At 44.8% G+C, this 22,129-nt stretch overlaps 1 protein-coding gene across 11 annotated transcripts in view; it reads right to left on the bottom strand.

The window, feature by feature from the left end:
- Positions 1-1,322: 1,322 nt before the first annotated feature.
- Positions 1,323-22,129, bottom strand: part of myo9aa (myosin IXAa) — a 189,905-nt gene continuing 169,098 nt past the window's right edge. For 5 of the 11 annotated variants that reach the window (XM_031812861.1, XM_031812864.1, XM_031812856.1 and 2 more), the window contains 14 exons: positions 21,535-21,723; positions 20,722-20,772; positions 19,637-19,748; positions 19,193-19,254; positions 18,865-19,057; positions 18,587-18,715; positions 18,370-18,475; positions 10,541-10,672; positions 6,554-6,677; positions 6,246-6,299; positions 5,166-5,183; positions 4,547-4,758; positions 4,172-4,314; positions 1,323-3,964 (listed from right to left, as the gene is read on the bottom strand). In XM_031812861.1, coding sequence (XP_031668721.1) covers positions 3,465-3,964; positions 4,172-4,314; positions 4,547-4,758; positions 5,166-5,183; positions 6,246-6,299; positions 6,554-6,677; positions 10,541-10,672; positions 18,370-18,475; positions 18,587-18,715; positions 18,865-19,057; positions 19,193-19,254; positions 19,637-19,748; positions 20,722-20,772; positions 21,535-21,723 — 2,025 coding nt within the window. In that variant the 3' untranslated portion in view covers positions 1,323-3,464. The remainder of the gene's footprint in view (positions 3,965-4,171; positions 4,315-4,546; positions 4,759-5,165; positions 5,184-6,245; positions 6,300-6,553; positions 6,678-10,540; positions 10,673-18,369; positions 18,476-18,586; positions 18,716-18,864; positions 19,058-19,192; positions 19,255-19,636; positions 19,749-20,721; positions 20,773-21,534; positions 21,724-22,129) is intronic. The other 6 variants (XM_031812866.1, XM_031812859.1, XM_031812858.1 and 3 more) reach the window with 4 other exon arrangements.

A 22,129-nucleotide genomic window follows, 5' to 3' on the forward strand; every position in this document is an offset into this window, starting at 1 on the left:
CCAGAGAGTTCAGACCAGAGCACAGAATTGTGGACCACGCTGACTGACAAAGATAAAAAGGAACTAACCTACCTTGCAGATGAATCAAGGTGTTTGATGTTAGAGTTTGAGATCATTTTAATGCAACGCAAAAGTATGTATATATGTATGGGAAAATATACTGCAGATGTGTGTCTCGCTACACATGGAATATGAAAGTAGACACAGACAGTATATGTTTAGTGTACATGTCTATTTGTCTGTCACACTGACCAGTAGGCCCCCATAGTTTAACAGCCAATAGACTTATTATTCTGTATCATAATTGATGTACAAGTCTATGGATTTGGGTAGAGGGACTGTGTTATCTACTTACATGGCTGGAATGGACAGTGTGCAAGTGGAAAAGCTATTTGGAGCTTTGCCTTAAAGTGTATAGTAGGACATGTACTGTTATGGTTAGAGCTTTGTCAGGAAGTGTATATACGAGGACATGTACCGTTATGGTTAGAGCTTTGTCAGGAAGTGTATATACGAGGACATGTAATGTTATGGTTAGAGCTTTGTCAGGAAGTGTATATACGAGGACATGTACTGTTATGGTTAGAGCTTTGTCAGGAAGTGTATATACTATGTCATGTACCGTTATGGTTAGATCTTTGTCAGGAAGTGTATATACGAGGACATGTACTGTTATGGTTAGAGCTTTGTCAGGAAGTGTATATACGAGGACATGTACCGTTATGGTTAGAGCTTTGTCAGGAAGTGTATATACTATGTCATGTACCATTATGGTTAGAGCTTTGTCAGGAAGTGTATATACTAGGACATGTACTGTTATGGTTAGATCTTTGTCAGGAAGTGTATATACTATGTCATGTACTGTTATGGTTAGGTATTTGTCAGGAAGTGTATATACTAGGACATGTACTGTTATGGTTAGATCTTTGTCAGGAAGTGTATATACTATGTCATGTACTGTTATGGTTAGATATTTGTCAGGAAGTGTATATACTAGGACATGTACTGTTATGGTTAGATCTTTGTCAGGAAGTGTATATACTAGGACATGTACTGTTATGGTTAGATCTTTGTCAGAAAGTGTATATACTATGTCATGTAGTGTTATGGTTAGAGAAAGAAGAACAAATAAGACCCGTCAACATTAAGCGTCTGTGAAGCACTCATATCGCATCTGGTGGAGATATTCCATTCCAACTGATTACAATAACTACTGCATTGATCAAAGTATTATCAATATTAATAATAATTACAGGACTACCCATAAGTAAAATGTCTAAGTCACTTTGGACAAAAGCATCTGCTAAATGGCATATATTATATTTATTAATAACAATACTTTATTCTACTGCTCGGTGATCATGTACACTGCACTAGTGTAATCAACCTTACTTAATAATAATATGTTTTGCGTATGCGATGTGTGAGCTGTGCCAAGGTCTTCCTCTTGTATGACAAATGCACATCTGATTTTGAACCTCTGAATTAAAGCTCATGCCTGTACCATGCAGTATAAGAAAAATATTGTTTGGTACAACTACAGTACCAATGTCTGGACACATCTACTCATCCAGGGTTGTTCTTTCATTTGTACTATTTTCTACATTGTAAAATAATAGTGAAGACATCAAAACTATGAAATAACACGTTATTGAAATGTTCCGTATTGACCGACCTTCATGTCTTAAAGTAATGATGGACCATCGTTTCTCTTTGCTTATTTGAGCTGTTCTTGTCATAATGAGCTGCCCTTGTCACAACACAACTGATTGGCTTAAGAAGGAAAGAAATTCCACAAATTAACTTTTAACAAGGCACACCTGTTAATTGAAATGCATTCCAGGTTGAGAGAATACCAAGAGTGTGTAAAGCTGTCATCAAGGCAAAGGGGGGCTACTTTGAAGAATCTAAAATATATTTAGATTAGTTTAACACTTTTTTGGTGACTACATGATTCTGTGTTATTTCAAAGTTTGTCTTCACTATTGTTCTACAATGTAGAAAATAGTAAAAATAAAGAAAAAACCATTGAATGAGTAGGTGTGTCCAAACGTTTGACTGGTACTGTATAACTAACAACTTTTTCTTACACTGTAGGTATGAGGCCTTTTGACATTTTTCCCCTCAAACACTAGAACTGTGAGGTGTTTGAATATCGTTTAAAAAAAATATATTTTTCAATATTTGAGTCTCTGATAGCTGATAGTGATTTAGTGTTACAAAAAGCATGTTTTAAACTGAAAGGGGACTTTTGACTGTTGCCTGAAAAACAGCTGACTGTCCAACATGACAGCGCCACAAAACTATCCCAATAAAAATGTTAAACTAATACATCCAGAAAAAAAACAAGAAATGTTACGAATAATGACAGAAGACAAGAAAGTGCATGTCCTTGTTTGGTTGCTATTGAGTCCAACACTGATATCTCAGGAAGACAAGGATTTGGGGGTAACATGTATCCAGAGCAAGGAGAATGGTATTTGTCCAATACATATTGTACTGTACATTCTAATTGTTGTATGGCTGTTAAGCTGTGAATGCAGTGATTTTATACACATCCAACATTCTTTACAGAGCTGGGATCCCCTTGGCTAGAATACACACCAGCTAACTTGGTCCCTTTCATGGCCATAGTTCCCTCAGGAGAGGACCGAAGCAGCGCAAACATAAAAACACATGAAGTGGTCTTCTCATACACACATTAACACTCAAACACGCACACGTACACAGCCTTGGTCCAATACCATACATCTCTGCCCAAGATACTCAAGAAAAAGATAAATATTTGACTTCAACTACCCAGCAGTTACTGGTGTTCCGGCTTTGTACAGTATTTATACCTTTATAATATAGTTATATAGATTTATACTTTCCATGAAATTAAAAATGTATTAAATAGGCTTAGGGGAAAAATACATTTGTAATAATAGAGGAACCACTACATTGATTGTTTTTAACTGTAAACTTTAAAGCAGCCAATGATTGAGATCTCAAGTTCATGGACACGGCAGCACTGTCAATGGCTCGGTAGGTTTATTTTCTTCCCATCTTCTAGCCTCGTTCCACCTCCTAGTTTGCATTGGGACGTCAGCTCGGGAGATCTCCCGGAGGCTGAGTAGTCCTCTCCCAGTGTCCCAGCATTCCCTTTTCTCTGCCTTCCTGCTCCACACGTCCCCTCTCCCCTGGGCTGAGGGAGGCCCAGACCTGCAGAGGGACCATGGGGAGTGTGGTTGGCAGTTAAGGAGATCAACTTTCTACTGGTTCCTCCTCTCCCACTCCCAGCCTGTCCCTCTCCTGTCTCTTTGAGGTGGACACACAGTGTGTACATGGCACTTGGGGGGACAGTTCTGCATCGTTGCGGATGTGGACTGAGAAAGGGTGAGCTGGAGTGTTTGAGGAAGGGGGTCAGATCGCATGCTCTTAGGGAGAGTGGGCTGTGACGAAGGAGGTGTTCCCACTGTCCTTCATACCATGAACTCATTGCTGCCATACAAAACCCGCTGCTGGGGTAAGTCAGGCGGATCCCTGCTGCGGCCCCCACTGTCATGGGAGTGCCTCAAGGGTGAGTTCTTGGATCCTTTCAGTTTCTGTTTGCCCTTTTCCGGGTTGAAGGTGCCTCGGCTGGTGAACTGTGACCTCTCTTCGAACGCCCCCTCCTGTTTGGCCGGGGGGGGACAGTCCAAGCTGTCGCGGTGGGGAGGCTGGGGCAGGTACAAGCCCTGGGCAGAGCCAGAGCCAGAAGAGGGCGACTTTGAGCGGTAGCGAAAGTGGCGAGCTGTGGCCACAGAGGAGGAAGAGGACGGGTGGAAGTGGGAGGAGGAAGAGAGGGAGGAGATGGTAGAACAGGAGTCCACTGAGTCCTGGGAGTCTGGTTGCCTGCGTAGGTTGCGGCGTCGGTGGCTCTTCCCCTCCGACCTCTTGGTTCGGGCGACGGGGGCCAGCGTGGGTTCTCTCTCTGAGGGACCTAAAAAGGTCAGCGGTCAGACCATGATGCAGGATACTATAGTAGCAGCAGTAGAAAACTATATGTTTCAACTAAATAAAACAAATGTTTTACTCATGTCTCTTTTTGCTACACAGAATTGTAGAGAGAAACTTAAAATATAACCACAAGTTTTAACAAGCATTTCCAAACAGGTTGACCATGGTACTGTTTAATATCATGGCATACCGGAGAAGTCGGAGGTGGCTCCTTCAGAGTCCACGTTGAGGTTCTCAGAGCTGTCGGCCGTGCCGATGGACGCCTCCGACTCCAGGGTCTCATCGTCTGATGCTCGCTGCTCCAAAGTCAGCATCTCAAAGGTTAGCTCCTCCCTGGGGTGACAAACATGGTGAGGTCAATGCAGAAGGAAAACACACTGACAGTTTTAGTTATTAATTTTCCTCATTTTAGGTACACTTTGCTATTCATTTAAGATTCCTCAAATATCCTGTAGGTAAAGGTATATATACTCTATTTCTACATGTATTTTATAACCTGCTTTTCGTTGCACATTGACTGAGGGCGCCCCCTAAATGCTACTGTAGGTATAATGCTATAAGGTACTTCTCTTTCTGCAGGCTCTCGATCTGCTCCGTCAGCACCCTCTCCTCCTGCTGCATGGCCAACTGCTGGTGCTCCGATACCTCAGGCTCCTGCCCCGCCCCCACCTCCTCACCGCCGCTCTCCTGCATCACTGCACCCGTCAGGGACGGCAGGCGTGGGCTAACCGGGGGCGAGGGCGTGTGGTAGCTGAACCGCCGTACGTGGCCCTTGCCCTGCGAAACAAAGCACAAAACAGTCAGTCAGGGAGAAGTTAGTGTTAGCTTATGTTAGCTTAGGCTAATGCCAGCGTTTGTCCTGGTGTAGGATTGTCCTGATTCATGACAAGAATAGCAAAGTAGGGAAAATAACAGCGTCTGACAGCGAATTATATTTCAGGTTGTATAGCCAGCAGCCGTTACTCCTACTACCTAGGAGGGCCCTTCCACCAAGTTACTTTGACGGCACATGCAACAAAAAACAACAACTTTGTAATACTTGAAACATCAATGTTTCATAGTTCGCCTTTTAAACCCATAACGACCCCAAGCCTCATGCTCCCCACACATGCAGTCTAGCAACCAGCAGTCACAGCAGATACCCAATCGCAAAATCATGTTGGATGCTGTGCAGCATGGGTTACCTTTTTGGCTGCGTTTGGCTGCGTGGTACAAACAATTGAGAAGCAAAAGAGAATATAAAAGTGAAAATGAGGCCAAAGACACCGGACAGTATATGGTCCCTAACCTCTTACAAAGTCCTCCATAATGCTACCATGTGATGATACACCAGCACATGTCTCCTGGAATTGCTTTAATGCCAAAGAGCTGCTACGGTCTACAGCCACATGTAATTGGGACGATCTTTGATTGGATCATGGGACAAGAGGCAGAAAAATCTAAGAAATTCTATTATGAATAGGTTATATTACATAATAAGTCATCTAGTGTAGGACATCATTTCCCAAATTTTGACCACAAGGTCAGGAGGAAATGGAGTAAACAATCACATTTCTCAAATGTGTATTTTAGGATGAAACTGATTAAGTGTGATGATACACTTTATACAATATACTCTATAAACTTACAAATACAATCAAAATAACAACCAACATGGGTTTAGTAGATAGTAAACATTGAGTGAACCAGACAATGACAAACATAAAATATGTCATTAAAATATGGAACTATAGGTTATGAAATCATTATAACGTATTGGAGTTGGAACACTGTCAAATACAGAAAATCCTGTCGGAGTACAGCATAGTCAAAATCTAATGAACAAATATTTGCATGATTAAATTACAGTATGTCAATGTCTTGAACTTTCATCCACAAGACACCATTAATATTATACAGTCAGGCTCACAAAGAAATAGAGAGAGGAAAAAGCGAGAGAAGAAAGAGGAAAAAGCAAGAGAGGGGAGAGGAAAAAGAGAGGAGAGAGAGGGATCAAGAGAGGGAGCGAGAGGGGGCGAGAGAGGGATCGAGAGATGGATTGAGAGAGGAGAGCCAGAGAGCAGAGAGAGAGAAAGTGAGAGATAGGTCAGCCAGACATGGACAAAGTGAGGTGGCGCCATGTTGTGAGGATGGAGGACACCGGGCAGACCTCGGCATTAGGACAAGGTGGGCACGGTGAGCAGTGATCAATGCCACAACAAAATAGCTGACAGCTGACTATGATTAGGCGAGCCTGGGCTTGGTAACAGTGAGTGGATACATACCGGGACAGTACTGCGGGATATGGTCATAAATCTAACAGCAATTAGTACAGGTTTCTGGATTAGGAAGGAAAGACAGGAAGGGGAATGACAGGATTAAAATGGGAGAAAACAGAGTTAGTGTGAAGAGGTGGTGGTTCAAGGTAGGCTGACTTAAGAAGGGTGTTTTAACAGGATAGGTTAGCTAGTTGGGGGGTTTAATTTAAGAACAGTGCTTTAACAGGATAGGTTAGCTAGTTGATGGGAGTTGATGACTAGTCAAATACGGTTTGTGGATAGTGGTGATTAACAGCTATAACTCTTGACTTTACCATTGATCTCCGAATGAGGGTCAATCTGCACTTGGCTTTGTTCTCGGCAAACTCCAGACTGTTGATGTCCTTTAGCCGGGCGCAGTACTTATTCATCTGCTCTCCGATGATGAGCTCCACACACCTAGAACAGGAAGAGCCATGGTCACATTACAGTCTAGTACTACATCTATGTAAACCTATAGTAGCAGCAGCAGCAGAATACTATAGTAGCAGCAGCAGGATACTATAGTAGCAGCAGCAGCAGCAGAATACTATAGTAGCAGCAGCAGTAGGATAATATAGTAGCAGCAGCAGGATTCTATAGCAGCAGCAGCAGCAGGATACTATAGCAGCAGTAGCAGTAGGATACTATAGCAGCAGCAGCAGTAGGATACTATAGTAGCAGCAGCAGTAGGATACTATAGCAGCAGCAGTAGGATACTATAGCAGCAGCAGCAGTAGGATACTATAGCAGCAGCAGCAGTAGGATACTATAGTAGCAGCAGCAGTAGGATACTATAGCAGCAGTAGGATACTTTAGTAGCAGCAGCAGTAGGATACTATAGCAGCAGCAGCAGGATACTATAGAAGCAGCATACTATAGCAGCAGCAGCAGGATACTATAGCAGCAGGATACTATAGCAGCAGCAGCAGGATACTATAGCTGCAGCAGCAGGATACTATAGCAGCAGCAGCAGCAGGATACTATAGCAGCAGCAGCAGGATACTATAGCTGCAGCAGCAGGATACTATAGTAGCAGCAGCAGCAGACTACTATAGTAGCAGCAGCAGCAGAATACTATAGTAGCAGCAGCAGCAGGATACTATAGTAGCAGCAGCAGGATACTATAGTAGCAGCAGCAGGATACTATAGTAGCAGCAGCAGGATACTATAGTAGCAGCAGCAGCAGAATACTATAGTAGCAGCAGCAGGATACTATAGTAGCAGCAGCAGCAGGATACTATAGTAGCAGCAGCAGCAGAATACTATAGTAGCAGCAGCAGCAGGATACTATAGTAGCAGCAGCAGGATACTATAGTAGCAGCAGCAGGATACTATAGTAGCAGCAGCAGGATACTATAGTAGCAGCAGCAGCAGGATACTATAGCAGCAGCAGCAGCAGCAGCAGAATACTATAGTAGCAGCAGCAGAATACTATAGCAGCAGCAGCAGTAGTAGGATACTATAGTAGCAGCAGCAGGATACTATAGTAGCAGCAGCAGGATACTACAGTAGCAGCATCAGGATACTATAGTAGCAACAGTAGACAACTATAGTAGAAGCAGTAGACAACTACAGTAGCAGCAGCAGGATGGTATAGTAGCAACAGTAGACAACTATAGTAGCAGCAGCAGGATACTATAGTAGCAGCAGCAGTAGGATACTATAGCAGCAGCAGCAGTAGGATACTATAGCAGCAGCAGCAGGATTCTATAGCAGCAGCAGCAGGATACTATAGAAGCAGCATACTATAGCAGCAGCAGCAGGATACTATAGCAGCAGCAGCAGTAGGATACTATAGCAGCAGCAGCAGGATACTATAGAAGCAGCATACTATAGCAGCAGCAGCAGGATACTATAGCAGCAGCAGCAGTAGGATACTATAGCAGCAGCAGCAGTAGGATACTATAGTAGCAGCAGCAGTAGGATACTATAGCAGCAGCAGTAGGATACTTTAGTAGCAGCAGCAGTAGGATACTATAGCAGCAGCAGCAGTAGGATACTATAGTAGCAGCAGCAGTAGGATACTATAGCAGCAGTAGGATACTATAGTAGCAGCAGCAGTAGGATACTATAGCAGCAGCAGTAGGATACTTTAGTAGCAGCAGCAGTAGGATACTATAGCAGCAGCAGCAGGATACTATAGAAGCAGCATACTATAGCAGCAGCAGCAGGATACTATAGCAGCAGGATACTATAGCAGCAGCAGCAGGATACTATAGCTGCAGCAGCAGGATACTATAGCAGCAGCAGCAGCAGGATACTATAGCAGCAGCAGCAGCAGGATACTATAGCAGCAGCAGCAGCAGGATACTATAGCAGCAGCAGCAGCAGCAGGATACTATAGCAGCAGCAGCAGCAGGATACTATAGCAGCAGCAGCAGCAGGATACTATAGCAGCAGCAGCAGGATTCTATAGTAGCAGCAGCAGGATTCTATAGTAGCAGCAGCAGGATTCTATAGTAGCAGCAGCAGGATTCTATAGTAGCAGCAGCAGGATTCTATAGTAGCAGCAGCAGGATTCTATAGTAGCAGCAGCATGATTCTATAGTAGCAGCAGCAGGATACTATAGTAGCAGCAGCAGCATACTATAGTAGCAGCAGCAGCAGAATACTATAGTAGCAGCAGCAGCAGAATACTATAGTAGCAGCAGCAGGATACTATAGTAGCAGCAGCAGCAGAATACTATTGTAGCAGCAGCAGGATACTATAGTAGCAGCAGCAGGATACTATAGTAGCAGCAGCAGGATACTATAGTAGCAGCAGCAGGATACTATAGTAGCAGCAGCAGGATACTATAGTAGCAGCAGCAGGATACTATAGTAGCAGCAGCAGCAGAATACTATAGTAGCAGCAGCAGCAGGATACTATAGTAGCAGCAGCAGCAGAATACTATAGTAGCAGCAGCAGCAGCAGGATACTATAGTAGCAGCAGCAGCAGGATACTATAGTAGCAGCAGCAGCAGGATACTATAGTAGTAGCAGCAGCAGCAGCAGCAGAATACTATAGTAGCAGGAGCAGAATACTATAGCAGCAGCAGCAGTAGGATACTATAGTAGCAGCAGCAGTAGGATACTATAGCAGCAGCAGCAGTAGGATACTATAGTAGCAGCAGCAGTAGGATACTATAGCAGCAGTAGGATACTATAGTAGCAGCAGCAGTAGGATACTATAGCAGCAGCAGTAGGATACTTTAGTAGCAGCAGCAGTAGGATACTATAGCAGCAGCAGCAGGATACTATAGAAGCAGCATACTATAGCAGCAGCAGCAGGATACTATAGCAGCAGGATACTATAGCAGCAGCAGCAGGATACTATAGCTGCAGCAGCAGGATACTATAGCAGCAGCAGCAGCAGGATACTATAGCAGCAGCAGCAGCAGGATACTATAGCAGCAGCAGCAGCAGGATACTATAGCAGCAGCAGCAGCAGGATACTATAGCAGCAGCAGCAGCAGGATACTATAGCAGCAGCAGCAGCAGCAGGATACTATAGCAGCAGCAGCAGCAGCAGGATACTATAGCAGCAGCAGCAGACTACTATAGCAGCAGCAGGATACTATAGCAGCAGCAGCAGGATTCTATAGTAGCAGCAGCAGGATTCTATAGTAGCAGCAGCAGGATTCTATAGTAGCAGCAGCAGGATTCTATAGTAGCAGCAGCAGGATTCTATAGTAGCAGCAGCAGTAGCAGGATACTACAGCAGCAGCAGCAGGATACTACAAGAGCAGCAGGATTCTACAGCAGCAGCAGGAGCAGGATTATATAGTAGCAGCAGGATACTACAGCAGAAGCAGCAGGATACTACAGCAGAAGTAGCAGGATACTACAGTAGCAGCAGCAGGATACTACAGCAGAAGCAGCAGGATACTACAGCAGAAGCAGTAGGATACTACAGCAGAAGCAGCAGGATACTACAGTAGCAGCAGCAGGATACTACAGCAGAAGCAGCAGGATACTACAGCAGAAGTAGCAGGATACTACAGTAGCAGCAGCAGGATACTACAGCAGAAGCAGCAGGATACTACAGCAGAAGTAGCAGGATACTACAGTAGCAGCAGCAGGATACTACAGCAGAAGCAGCAGGATACTACAGTAGCAGCAGCAGGATACTATAGTAGCAGCAGCAGGATACTATAGTAGCAGTAGTAGGATACTATAGTAGCAGTAGTGGGATACTATAGTAGCAGCAGTAAGATACTATAGTAGCAGCAGTAGTAGGATACTATATTAGCAGCAGTAGTAGGATACTATATTAGCAGCAGTAGGATTGTGGTCTCACGCTGTGGTCTTGCCGATGTCCTGGACACTCTGCAGGGGGTCGATGGTGTCGGGGCAGCGGAGGATGCAGGGGGCGAAAACGATGGCTATGGCGTTGGCCGACATACGGTTGGTGTCCTCCTGCCCTGCGATCCTGGAGAATACACCAAACAAAAACAGTGCCTTCAGAAAGTATTCAGAACACCTCTTGACTTGTTCCACATGCTGTTGGTTTATAGCCTGAATTTAAAATGAGATTGAATTGAGATTGAGTCACTGGCCTACACACAATACCCCATAATGTCCAAGTGGAATTGTGTTTTTACATCTATTTTCTTTTTAAAAAATGTATTAAGAATGAAAAGCTGAACATTTTTTAGTTAATAACTATTCAACCCTTTGTTATGGTAAGCATAAATAAATGCAGGAGAAAAATAATAAGTTGCATGGAGTCTGTGTGTAATAATAGTGTTTAACATGATTTTTGAATGACTACCTAATCTCTGTACCCCACACATACAATTATCTTTAAGGTCCCTCAGTTGAGCAGTGAATTTCAAACAAAGATTCAATCAAAGACCAGAGATGTTTTCCAATGCCTCGCAAAGAAGGGCCCCTTTTGATAGATGGGTAAAACAAAAGAAAAGCAGACATTGAATATCCCTTTGAGCCTGGTGAAGTTATTAGCTACACTTTGGGTGGTGTATGTATCAATACACTCCTTCCTATTACAGTTGCCGGAGAGGAAGGAAACCACCCTGGGATTTCACCATGAGGCCAACGGTGATTTTAAAACAGTTATAGAGTTTAATAGTTGTGAAGAGAGAAAACGGAAGATGGATCAACAACATTGTAGTTACTCCACAATACTACCCTAAATGACAGGAGGGAACAGAAGGCTGTACAGAATAAAACATGCATCCTGTTCGCAATAAGGCACGACTCTTTATATTTTCAAGCATGGTGTTGGCTGCATCATATTATGGGTATGCTTTTCATCGACAAGGACTAGAGAGTTAAAATAATACAAATACATGGAATAGAGCTTAGCACAGGCAAAACCTTGGAGGAAAACCTGGTTCAGTCTGCTTTCCAACAGACACTGGGAGAAACATGTCCTTTTCAGTACCATAACCTAAAAAACAAATATACACGAGTTGCTTACCAAGATTGACATTGAATGTTCCTGAGTGGCCTAGTTACAGTTACAGACGTACAATCGTCTTGAAAATCTAATGGAAAGACTTGAAAATGGCTGCCTAGCAGAGATCAACAACCAGATTGACAGCGCTTGAAGAATATTGTACAATCCTGGTGTGCAAAGCTCTTAGAGACTTACCTAGAAAGACTCACAGCTGTAATCTCTGCCAAAGGTGATTCTAACACTCAGGGGTGTGAATACTTACAGTACCAGTCGAAAGTTTGGATACAACTACTCATTCCAGGGTTTTTCTAGATTTTTTACTATTTTCTACATTGTAGAATAATAGTGAAGACATCAAAACTATGAAATAACACATATGGATTCATGTAGTAACCAAAAAGTGTTAAATAAATGAAAAATATGTTTTATATTTGAGATTCTTCAAAGTAGCCACCCTTTGCCTTGATGACAGCTTTGCACACTCTTGGCATTCTCTCAACCTTCTTGTCCTGCAAGCATGAAAACACATTCACCACCAATGCATTTTAATTAACAGGTGTGCCTTGTTAAAAGTTAATTTGTGGAATTTATTTCCTTCTTAATGCGAGTCAATCAGTTGTGTTGTGATAAGGCAGGGGTGGTATACAGAAGATAGTCTACCAAATAGGGCTACGTCCATATTATGGCAAGAACAACTCAAATAAGCAAAGAGAAACGACAGTCCACCACATTACTTTAAGACATGAACGTCAGTCAATACAGTCTATCACAGTGCCATCCGTTTGGTCACCAAAGCCCCATATACCACCCACCACTGTGACCTGTATGCTCTCGTCGGCTGGCCCCAGCTGCATATTTGTCGCCAGACCCACTGGCTCCTGGTCATCTATAAGTCTTTGCTAGATAAATCCCCGCCTTATCTCAGCTCACTGGCCACCATAACAACACCCACCCGTAGCACGCTCTCCAGCAGGTATATTTCTCTGGTCACCATAACAACATCCACCCGTAGCACGCTCTCCAGCAGGTATATTTCTCTGGTCACCATAACACACCCACCCGTAGCACGCTCTCCAGCAGGTATATTTCTCTGGTCACCATAACAACACCCACCCGTAGCACGCTCTCCAGCAGGTATATTTCTCTGGTCACCATAACAACACCCACCCGTAGCACGCTCTCCAGCACTATGATGGAACTGGCTCTCATGAGGACCACCACTTCAAGTGCAACAACCATCAGGCACTATGATGGAACTGGCTCTCATGAGGACCACCACTTCAAGTGCAGTCACAACAACCATCCAGCACTATGATGGAACTGGCTCTCATGAGGACCACCACTTCAAGCACAACAACCATCCAGCACTATGATGGAACTGGCTCTCATGAGGACCACCCCTTCAAGCACAACAACCATCCAGCACTATGATGGAACTGGCTCTCATGAGGACCACCACTTCAAGCACAACAACCATCCAGCACTATGATGGAACTGGCTCTCATGAGGACCACCACTTCAAGCACAACAACCATCCAGCACTATGATGGAACTGGCTCTCATGAGGACCACCACTTCAAGCACAACAACCATCCAGCACTATGATGGAACTGGCTCTCATGAGGACCACCACTTCAAGTGCAACAACCATCAGGCACTATGATGGAACTGGCTCTCATGAGGACCACCACTTCAAGTGCAGTCACAACAACCATCCAGCACTATGATGGAACTGGCTCTCATGAGGACCACCACTTCAAGCACAACAACCATCCAGCACTATGATGGAACTGGCTCTCATGAGGACCACCACTTCAAGTGCAACAACCATCAGGCACTATGATGGAACTGGCTCTCATGAGGACCACCACTTCAAGTGCAACAACCATCAGGCACTATGATGGAACTGGCTCTCATGAGGACCACCACTTCAAGTGCAGTCACAACAACCATCCAGCACTATGATGGAACTGGCTCTCATGAGGACCACCACTTCAAGTGCAACAACCATCCAGCACTATGATGGAACTGGCTCTCATGAGGACCACCACTTCAAGTGCAACAACCATCAGGCACTATGATGGAACTGGCTCTCATGAGGACCACCACTTCAAGTGCAGTCACAACAACCATCCAGCACTATGATGGAACTGGCTCTCATGAGGACCACCACTTCAAGTGCAGTCACAACAACCATCCAGCACTATGATGAAACTGGCTCTCATGAGGACCACCACTTCAAGTGCAGTCACAACAACCATCCAGCACTATGATGGAACTGGCTCTCATGAGGACCACCACTTCAAGTGCAGTCACAACAACCATCCAGCACTATGATGGAACTGGCTCTCATGAGGACCACCACTTCAAGTGCAGTCACAACAACCATCCAGCACTATGATGAAACTGGCTCTCATGAGGACCACCACTTCAAGTGCAGTCACAACAACCATCCAGCACTATGATGAAACTGGCTCTCATGAGGACCACCACTTCAAGTGCAGTCACAACAACCATCAAGCACTATGATGAAACTGGCTCTCATGAGGACCACCACTTCAAGTGCAGTCACAACAACCATCAAGCACTATGATGAAACTGGCTCTCATGAGGACCACCACTTCAAGTGCAGTCACAGAACCATCCAGCACTATGATGAAACTGGCTCTCATGAGGACCACCACTTCAAGTGCAGTCACAAAACCATCCAGCGCTATGATGAAACTGGCTCTCATGAGGACCACCACTTCAAGTGCAGTCACAACAACCATCACTCGCTATGATGAAACTGGCTCTCATGAGGACCACCACTTCAAGTGCAGTCACAACAACCATCCAGCACTATGATAAACTGACTCTCATGAGGACCACCACTTCAAGTGCAGTCACAAAACCATCAAGCACTATGATGAAACTGGCTCTCATGAGGACCACCACTTCAAGTGCAGTCACAACAACCATCAAGCACTATGATGAAACTGGCTCTCATGAGGACCACCACTTCAAGTGCAGTCACAACAACCATCAAGCACTATGATGAAACTGGCTCTCATGAGGACCACCACTTCAAGTGCAGTCACAGAACCATCCAGCACTATGATGAAACTGGCTCTCATGAGGACCACCACTTCAAGTGCAGTCACAAAACCATCCAGCGCTATGATGAAACTGGCTCTCATGAGGACCACCACTTCAAGTGCAGTCACAACAACCATCACTCGCTATGATGAAACTGGCTCTCATGAGGACCACCACTTCAAGTGCAGTCACAACAACCATCCAGCACTATGATAAACTGACTCTCATGAGGACCACCACTTCAAGTGCAGTCACAACAACCATCAAGCACTATGATGAAACTGGCTCTCATGAGGACCACCACTTCAAGTGCAGTCACAACAACCATCCAGCACTATGATGAAACTGGCTCTCATGAGGACCACCACTTCAAGTGCAGTCACAACAACCATCCAGCACTATGATGGAACTGGCTCTCATGAGGACCACCACTTCAAGTGCAGTCACAACAACCATCCAGCACTATGATGAAACTGGCTCTCATGAGGACCACCACTTCAAGTGCAGTCACAACAACCATCCAGCACTATGATGGAACTGGCTCTCATGAGGACCACCACTTCAAGTGCAGTCACAACAACCATCCAGCACTATGATGGAACTGGCTCTCATGAGGACCACCACTTCAAGTGCAGTCACAACAACCATCCAGCACTATGATGAAACTGGCTCTCATGAGGACCACCACTTCAAGTGCAGTCACAACAACCATCCAGCACTATGATGAAACTGGCTCTCATGAGGACCACCACTTCAAGTGCAGTCACAACAACCATCAAGCACTATGATGAAACTGGCTCTCATGAGGACCACCACTTCAAGTGCAGTCACAACAACCATCAAGCACTATGATGAAACTGGCTCTCATGAGGACCACCACTTCAAGTGCAGTCACAGAACCATCCAGCACTATGATGAAACTGGCTCTCATGAGGACCACCACTTCAAGTGCAGTCACAAAACCATCCAGCGCTATGATGAAACTGGCTCTCATGAGGACCACCACTTCAAGTGCAGTCACAACAACCATCACTCGCTATGATGAAACTGGCTCTCATGAGGACCACCACTTCAAGTGCAGTCACAACAACCATCCAGCACTATGATAAACTGACTCTCATGAGGACCACCACTTCAAGTGCAGTCACAAAACCATCAAGCACTATGATGAAACTGGCTCTCATGAGGACCACCACTTCAAGTGCAGTCACAACAACCATCAAGCACTATGATGAAACTGGCTCTCATGAGGACCACCACTTCAAGTGCAGTCACAACAACCATCAAGCACTATGATGAAACTGGCTCTCATGAGGACCACCACTTCAAGTGCAGTCACAGAACCATCCAGCACTATGATGAAACTGGCTCTCATGAGGACCACCACTTCAAGTGCAGTCACAAAACCATCCAGCGCTATGATGAAACTGGCTCTCATGAGGACCACCACTTCAAGTGCAGTCACAACAACCATCACTCGCTATGATGAAACTGGCTCTCATGAGGACCACCACTTCAAGTGCAGTCACAACAACCATCCAGCACTATGATAAACTGACTCTCATGAGGACCACCACTTCAAGTGCAGTCACAACAACCATCAAGCACTATGATGAAACTGGCTCTCATGAGGACCACCACTTCAAGTGCAGTCACAACAACCATCCAGCACTATGATGAAACTGGCTCTCATGAGGACCACCACTTCAAGTGCAGTCACAACAACCATCCAGCACTATGATGAAACTGGCTCTCATGAGGACCACCACTTCAAGTGCAGTCACAACAACCATCCAGCACTATGATGAAACTGGCTCTCATGAGGACCACCACTTCAAGTGCAGTCACAACAACCATCCAGCACTATGATGAAACTGGCTCTCATGAGGACCACCACTTTAAGTGCAGTCACAAAACCATCAAGCTCTATGATGAAACTGGCTCTCATGAGGACCACCACTTCAAGTGCAGTCACAAAACCATCAAGCTCTATGATGAAACTGGCTCTCATGAGGACCACCACTTCAAGTGCAGTCACAACAACCATCCAGCACTATGATGAAACTGGCTCTCATGAGGACCACCACTTCAAGTGCAGTCACAACAACCATCCAGCACTATGATGAAACTGCCTCTCATGAGGACCACCACTTCAAGTGCAGTCACAAAAACCATCAAGCACTATGATGAAACTGCCTCTCATGAGGACCACCACTTCAAGTGCAGTCACAAAAACCATCAAGCGCTATGATGAAACTGGCTCTCATGAGGACCACCACAGAAAAGGAAGACCCAGAGTTACCTCTGCTGCAGAGGATAACTTCATTAAAGTTAACTGCACCACAGATTGCAGCCCAAATAAATGCTTCACAGAGTTCAAGTAACAGACATCTCAACATCAACTGTTCAGAGGAGACTGTGTGAATCAGGCCTCCACGGTCAAATTGCTGCAAAGAAACCACTACTAAAAGGACACCAATAATAAGAAGAGACTTGCTTGGACCAAGAAACACGAGCAATGGACATTAGACTGTTGGAAATCTGTCCTTTGGTCTGATGAGTCTAAATGCTAAATTTTTGTTTCCAACCGCCGTGTCTTTGTGAGATGCAGAGTAGGTGAACGGATGATCTCTGCATGTGTGGTTCCCACCGTGAAGCATGGAGGAGGAGGTGTGATGCTGTGGGGGTGCTTTGCTGGTGACTCTGTCAGTGATTTATTTAGAACTCAAGGCACACTTAGCCAGCATGTCTACCACAGCATTCTGAAGCGATGTCATCCCCTCTGGTTTGCGCTTAGTGGGACACTCATTTACTTTTCAACAGGACAATGACCCAACACACACCACCAGACTGTGTAAAGGCTATTTGACCAAGAAGGATAGTGATGGAGTGCTGCATCAGATAATCTGGCCTCCACAATCACCCAACCTCAACCCAATTGAGATGGTTTGGGATGATTTGGACCGCAAAGTGAATAAAAAGCAACCAACAAGTGCTCAGCCTATGTGGGAACTCCTTCAAGACTGTTGGAAAAACATTCCAGGTGACTACATCATGAACCTGGCTGAGAGAATGCCAAGAGTGTGCAAAGCTGTCATCAAGGCAAAGGGTGACTACTTCGAAGAATCTAAAATAGAAATATATTTTGATTTGTTTAACACTTTTTTGGTTATTACATGATTTCATATGTGTTATGTAATCGTTTGGATGTCTTCCCTATTATTCTACAACGGAGATAATAGTAAAAATAAAGAAAACCCTTGAATGAGTAGGTGTGTCCAATCTTTTGACTGGTCCTGTATGTAAATGAAAATTTCATTTTCAATACATTTGCTAAAATAAACTTTTTCATTAGATGGATGAGGGGAAAAAACATATTTCAACCATTTTGAATTCAGGCTGTAACAACAAAATGTGCAATAAGTCAAAAGGTATGAATCATTTGTGAAGGCACTGCAGTATAATACATGTGTGAAGTTTGGTTCCAACTTTTTACTGATAACAGAACATTTCTGTAATGTTAAGCCTATTGGACGAATCTTCTCTCTGGCATTTCCCTTTTGATTTGACATGACGATCAAATGCTACAGCAGATACTAGTGCAATAGAGGGAGGAGAATGTCTGTTACCTAACTAGGTGGAAGAAGAGCCGTTCCAGAGTGTTGAGGTGAGTTCTACTGAGCTGGTCGATAATAGAGTAGACTCCTCGAATCACCTCCTTCTTGTCCTGCAGGCCTGTAAACACATTCACCACCAACAATGATGTTGAACTACATACATAAATAAAATAAGTAAGGAGTACACATTTATCAGAAATTAAAATGACAGGAAGGTCGGAGTATTTACACATGGCGCGGAGGAACTCCTCGTATAGTTCAAAGGTCATAAGTGGATTGGGTAAGTCCCGGAGCCACTGCTTGAAGACACTAGCGATAACGTGGATGTTGTAGTCATCCAGGTTCATGTTGTTCACGTCTGTGTGGATAAACAGTCAAAATGTCAGAATGAAACAAGCATCCCGGGTTGAAGTTATCTTTAGCCATAGCATTGACATTTTCATTTGCAAATAGCCATTAGCGTAACTAGGTGCCTCACCCTGGTCTTTGTTAGCATGTATACAGTACCTGTGTCCAGTCCCTGCTTGAGCTCTTTGATCTTATTGGTGGAGCCAGACTTCCTGTAGATGCCCTCGGTGTAGAGGCCGTGCATCTCAATGTAGTTGATGAGCTTCTCCACCACCAGGGGCACTGTCCTCTCCTCGTTGGTCAGACGGGACACCTCCACCCCAAACTGCCTGGACGACAGCTCTGGGTCGTACTGCGCACACACACAGACACAAAAAGAGATGTAGGAGCGCATGTGGACACACACACACACACAAACACGGACACACACACACAGCTTCTACCAAATAAATATCAATGTATGTTGATCTAGTCGTGGTAGCCTTACCTTTTTGCTGCATTTGGTGGTCAACTTCAGGCAGCACTTTCTGTGGCAGGCGTAGCGACACACTGGATAAACACAGCCAGAGAAATGCAAGTCAGCGCCATTTTCCACGGAAAGACAGTGCCTCCGCATTGTTAACATGGGAGGAAAAACAAAAGGTTATGGCCGCTAACTAACTGACTACAGGGCTAAGAGACAGATGCAACATTGACCAGGGAGGAGAAAACATCCTTTCTGACTGTTGCTTGAGAAAACTGTGGAGGATAAGGAGCTGCAGACCACATGAGTCCAGTTGAACACAATCTGATTAGTAGGAGGGGTTAGGAGGGGCCACAGCTCAAGGCTTGGCCAAAGGGCCGCTGAGGACGTGCACAGTAATAACGTGTGTGTGTGTGTGTGCTTGCGTGCCTGTATTGTGTGTGTGTGTGTGTGCGCACGAGTACTCACATTTGCAGACGCAGGCCCTGTCCATCATCCAGATGAGAGAGGAGCAGTACTCGCAGTAGGTGGGGATACTGTACTGGGTGGCCTTGAAGATGTGGCCATTGTGTTCCTCCACCTGTAGAGGGCAGCAGAGAGCAGGTGAGAAAAGAGCCACGGAGAGTTTATTTTGACATGCTTTCTATCGTCTCTGACTCTCCTGTGTATTCTAGTTACTAGCCTATTTCCTTTTTTCTCTAAAGGACAGATAGAAGCATTGCTGACAGGAGGTTAATATGTTTTAAATGGAGACGAGCAGCAACGCAGATGTTGCATAGTAGTGCAATGCAAGACGATGCACTCACAGAATATCAGAGTATCTGCGCATGTCCACAGTTCAATCTGCTACAGTGTGATAGCTGCGGGAACAAAACAGCGGAGAACTTTCGCCTCGTGCTTCAAAGCTTTTAGTTGTTGCGGAAATTGCCCCGATATTTTCTGTTTACTTCATGCCTCACTGACTATACCATTTTTTAAATGTAATTATATATATATATTTTTTTTATTATGATTTTTTTTACCCCTTTTTCTCCCCAATTTCATGGTTTCCAATCGGTAGTTACAGTCTTGTCTCATCGCTGCAACTCCCGTATGGACTCGGGAGAGGCGAAGGTCCAGAGCCGTGCATCCTCCGAAACACAACCCAACCAAGCCACACTGCTTCTTGACACAATGCCAACTTAACCTGGAAGCCAGCCGCACCAATGTGTTGGAGGAAACACCTGGTGACCGTGTCAGCGTGCCCTGCGCCCAGCCCGCCATAGGAGACACTAGAGCACGATGGGACAAGGACATCCCTGCCGGCCAAACCCGCCCCTAACCCGGATGACGCTGGGCTAATTGTGTGCCACCCCATGGGTCTCCCGGTCGCGGCCGGCTGGACTCGATCCCAGAACCTCTAGTGGCACAGCTAGCACTGTGATGCAGTGCCTTAGACCACTGCGCCACTCGGGAGGCCCCCACTGACTATACCTTTAAGATCAGTCTGGCTTCAGTCTCATACCAAAACGGTTGACTACTAGTTTAAAAAAACAGTAAGAGCAGGCACTCACAATGTCGGCATCCTTTTTCCTCCTCTTCTTTCGCTCGGTTTTGGGGACCTGCTGGGTAAGACAACCAAATATAACAGAGCTCCAAAAACAACAAATACTGTAATACCCTGGTAGCTTACCAATTACTAAGATCGTAAAGACCACAATGCTCTTTTCCAGTGGACACTCTCTTTTAGAGGGGCTTAGTATAGCAGCCAAGGGCTTCATGTGACCTGTAGTGTTTGAATTAGCCACCTGGGTGTTAGAAGTAGTTAGCACCAGCAGCTAACCAGGCCACTGTAGCAATGCTGTACCTGACCACACACACACACAGCTACTAGCCCACCTAAACCACGCCTTAATCTACCAGCATTACTGCTAGCTCACCTAAACCACGGCTTCATCTACCAGCATTACTGCTAGCCTACCTAAATCATGGCTTAATCTACCAACATCACTGCTAGCCCAACTAAACCACGGTTTCATCTACCAACATCACTGCTAGCCTACCTAAATCATGGCTTAATCTACCAACATCACTGCTAGCCCACCTAAACCACAGTTTCATCGACCAACATCACTGCTAGCTCACCTTAACCACGGTTTCATCTACCAACATCACTGCCAGCCCACCTAAACCACGGTTTCATCTACCAACATCACTGCTAGCCCACCTTAACCACGGTTTCATCTACCAATATTACTGCCAGCCCACCTAAACCATGGTTTTAGCTCAGACTGCATACAGTACACAGTGTGATGCTTAGCTACATAGCCAATGGCTGCAATAACAATCAATTGCACCAGACAGAAGGTCAGTGGTGGAGGTGGTACCTTGCTGATGGTGCTGTCCATGGGCTTGTACTCGGTCATGAACTCATCCAGAAAGATCTTGAAGGTGTTGACCCAGACCTTGACGGGCGACTCGCTCCAGTCCCTCTGCTCCAGGCGCATGGTCTTCTCCAGGATCTGCTCGAACAGGGCGTACAGGTCCTTATAGCGGATACTCTTCCCATCATCCATCTGGAGAACACAGAGGGTTACATCAAAATCATGATGCCAACTACTGCCATTTAAATACATAGGCATTAAGGACACTACTGTAAAGTAGTTACCATGTAACTACTGCCATGTAAAAACATAGGCATTAAGGACACTACTGTAAAGTAGTTACCATGTAACTACTAGCCATGTAAATACATAGGCATTAAGGACACTACTGTAAAGTAGTTACCATGTAACTACTAGCCATTTAAATACATAGGCATTAAGGACACTACTGTAAAGTAGTTACCATGTAACTACTAGCCATGTAAATACATAGGCATTAAGGACACTACTGTAAAGTAGTTACCATGTAACTACTAGCCATTTAAATACATAGGCATTAAGGACACTACTGTAAAGTAGTTACCATGTAACTACTGCC

Source organism: Oncorhynchus kisutch, unplaced genomic scaffold (genome assembly GCF_002021735.2).
Source record: "Oncorhynchus kisutch isolate 150728-3 unplaced genomic scaffold, Okis_V2 Okis03b-Okis08b_hom, whole genome shotgun sequence".
Classification (NCBI taxonomy): Eukaryota; Metazoa; Chordata; class Actinopteri; order Salmoniformes; family Salmonidae; genus Oncorhynchus; species Oncorhynchus kisutch.